Source organism: Orycteropus afer, unplaced genomic scaffold (assembly GCF_000298275.1).
Source record: "Orycteropus afer afer isolate SDZICR_OR568_19922 unplaced genomic scaffold, OryAfe1.0 scaffold00226, whole genome shotgun sequence".
Classification (NCBI taxonomy): domain Eukaryota; kingdom Metazoa; phylum Chordata; class Mammalia; order Tubulidentata; family Orycteropodidae; genus Orycteropus; species Orycteropus afer.
The window spans coordinates 4,930,623-4,932,552 of NW_006921813.1; the positions used below are offsets into that span (position 1 = coordinate 4,930,623).

A 1,930-nucleotide genomic window follows, 5' to 3' on the forward strand; every position below is an offset into this window, starting at 1 on the left:
GCACATAACAACAACAACAATCCAACAAAAGGAGCTCTGGTAGTGTAGTGCCTGAGGCACTTGACTGCTAACCAGAAGGCTGGTGGTTCAAACCCACCAGCCACTCCTTGGAAGGAAGGTTGAATAATCTACATCCGTAGCGATACCACCTTGGAAACCCAAGGAGGGGTCGCTATAAATCAGGTCTGACTCGACGGCACATAACAACAACAACAGTCCAAGAAAACATTTCCTTTTTATATTTATTTGATGAGTTCTGAATATGACAAGCACTGGAGTTTTATTTACTGTCATTTCTAAAAGAGTTAGTTTAAACAGAATTTCAGTGGCCTTTTGGCTCATTGCCCTGTACTGAGTCTGACTTGGGGCCTTGCCTGGACATCCTTGCTTTGCTGTGTTCAGGTAAGTGGGACACCAAGGATTAGTCAGCACGTAGAGGCCATGGAGTCCAAGGAAATTGTGAAGGATTTTGTCCTTTTGAGCTTTGTTTAACTGGGAACTAAGTGTTCTGGCATAATTTTCCTGAACAAGGAGAGTAGAGTGATTAATCATATTTTATATTTCATGGTACTTGAAATGATAAGTGTGTAAAGTTGGTTGGGTTAACTTGCCTGCAACTAATTAATCTTGATTTTCCAAGCCAGAGAAGGCAAAGTTTGTTTGGCCCTAGGGTGGTCTTTTTAGTTAAAAAGCTGTCTTAGTGTATGTGTCCGTGTGTGCGTGCATGCACGCGCGCCCGCGTGCACGTATTTGAGAGGGAGAGAGGCAGGGGTGGAGTAGGGGGGAGGCTCCTTTGCTCTTGGTATGATGCAGGTTTTTCTAAGAGGATTTATTAACCGTACACACTACAAAAATTGGTCTTATAGAACAATGAGCTGTGAATTAAGTTGTTCTTGGGCTTTCCATTTAAGTGGTAGTTGAATTCTCTCTTTAGAAAAACTGTTTCTTGGCAATCCTCAGACCTTTTCTGTTTTGTGTGTTCCCCTGTAGTTATTTTGATAGGGCTGTGGAAGAATGGAGACAGTTCCACTGTGACCTTAATGACCTCACGCAGTGGATCACGGAAGCTGAGCAGTTGCTGGTTGATTCCTGTGCTCCAGACGGCAGCCTGGATTTAGAGAAAGCCAGGATCCACCAGCGGGTGAGTGCACTGTAACAGGTGGGGGCCTGCTAAAGAGGCTGCATATTTAGCATGTGGCTTTCAAGACACATTTTTGGAAATAGGGACCAAATATGATAATTTTTCAGGAGTATATAGACAATTTGTAATTTTTGTTCTAGTTCGTTTCCAGTTTCAAAAGCTTTTAAGACAAATCAGTCATTTACCATTTTTAATCAGGATTTTACATAAAAATTTAAATAAAAATGCAGTCTTTACTGGCTAATGTGAAAAACAGTGTTATTTGTAAAATCTTATTCCCATGTCTATCTCAAGGGCAGATCTTTAAAATATGCATGTATGTCACCTTTGTTTCTATCCTCCAACCATAAGGTATCTCAGTTTTCATTGCAATGTTGATAATTATCATAAACGTAAATTATTCTCGAGCTTTAGTAGGGCAGCAGCTGCTCATGTAAGTCTAATTCCATCTTGGGAAAATATAACAGGAGAGCTAGGACAGTTTTTCTGATAACAATAGGTCTTTAAAATTAATGGTAGAGAGCAAACAAAATATCAACTACACCATTGATAACTATTTCCTTACTTATTACATCTTTAAAATATATTTTATGTAGGTTTTTGAGTAGTTAAAGAGGGTGCTTTTATTTTTGTCATAAACATGTTCATACATCTTTCTTATTTTTGGAGTTATACATAAATGTTTAAATCTGACCTTTAAAATATCCCTTTAATCCATTGATGTAAAAATTTGAGCAGTGAAGCAGTACCTTAGTAGAACGCACACTGTGGTTTACTAACACATGGTTT

At 38.9% G+C, this 1,930-nt stretch overlaps 1 protein-coding gene across 1 annotated transcript in view; it reads left to right on the plus strand.

Annotated features, from left to right (window-relative positions):
• The window catches only part of UTRN (utrophin), a 731,009-nt gene that overhangs the window by 331,314 nt on the left and 397,765 nt on the right, over positions 1-1,930 (plus strand). Inside the window, 1 exon segment of the mRNA XM_042782042.1 lies at positions 991-1,141. Within this exon segment, the coding sequence (XP_042637976.1) occupies positions 991-1,141 (151 nt within the window).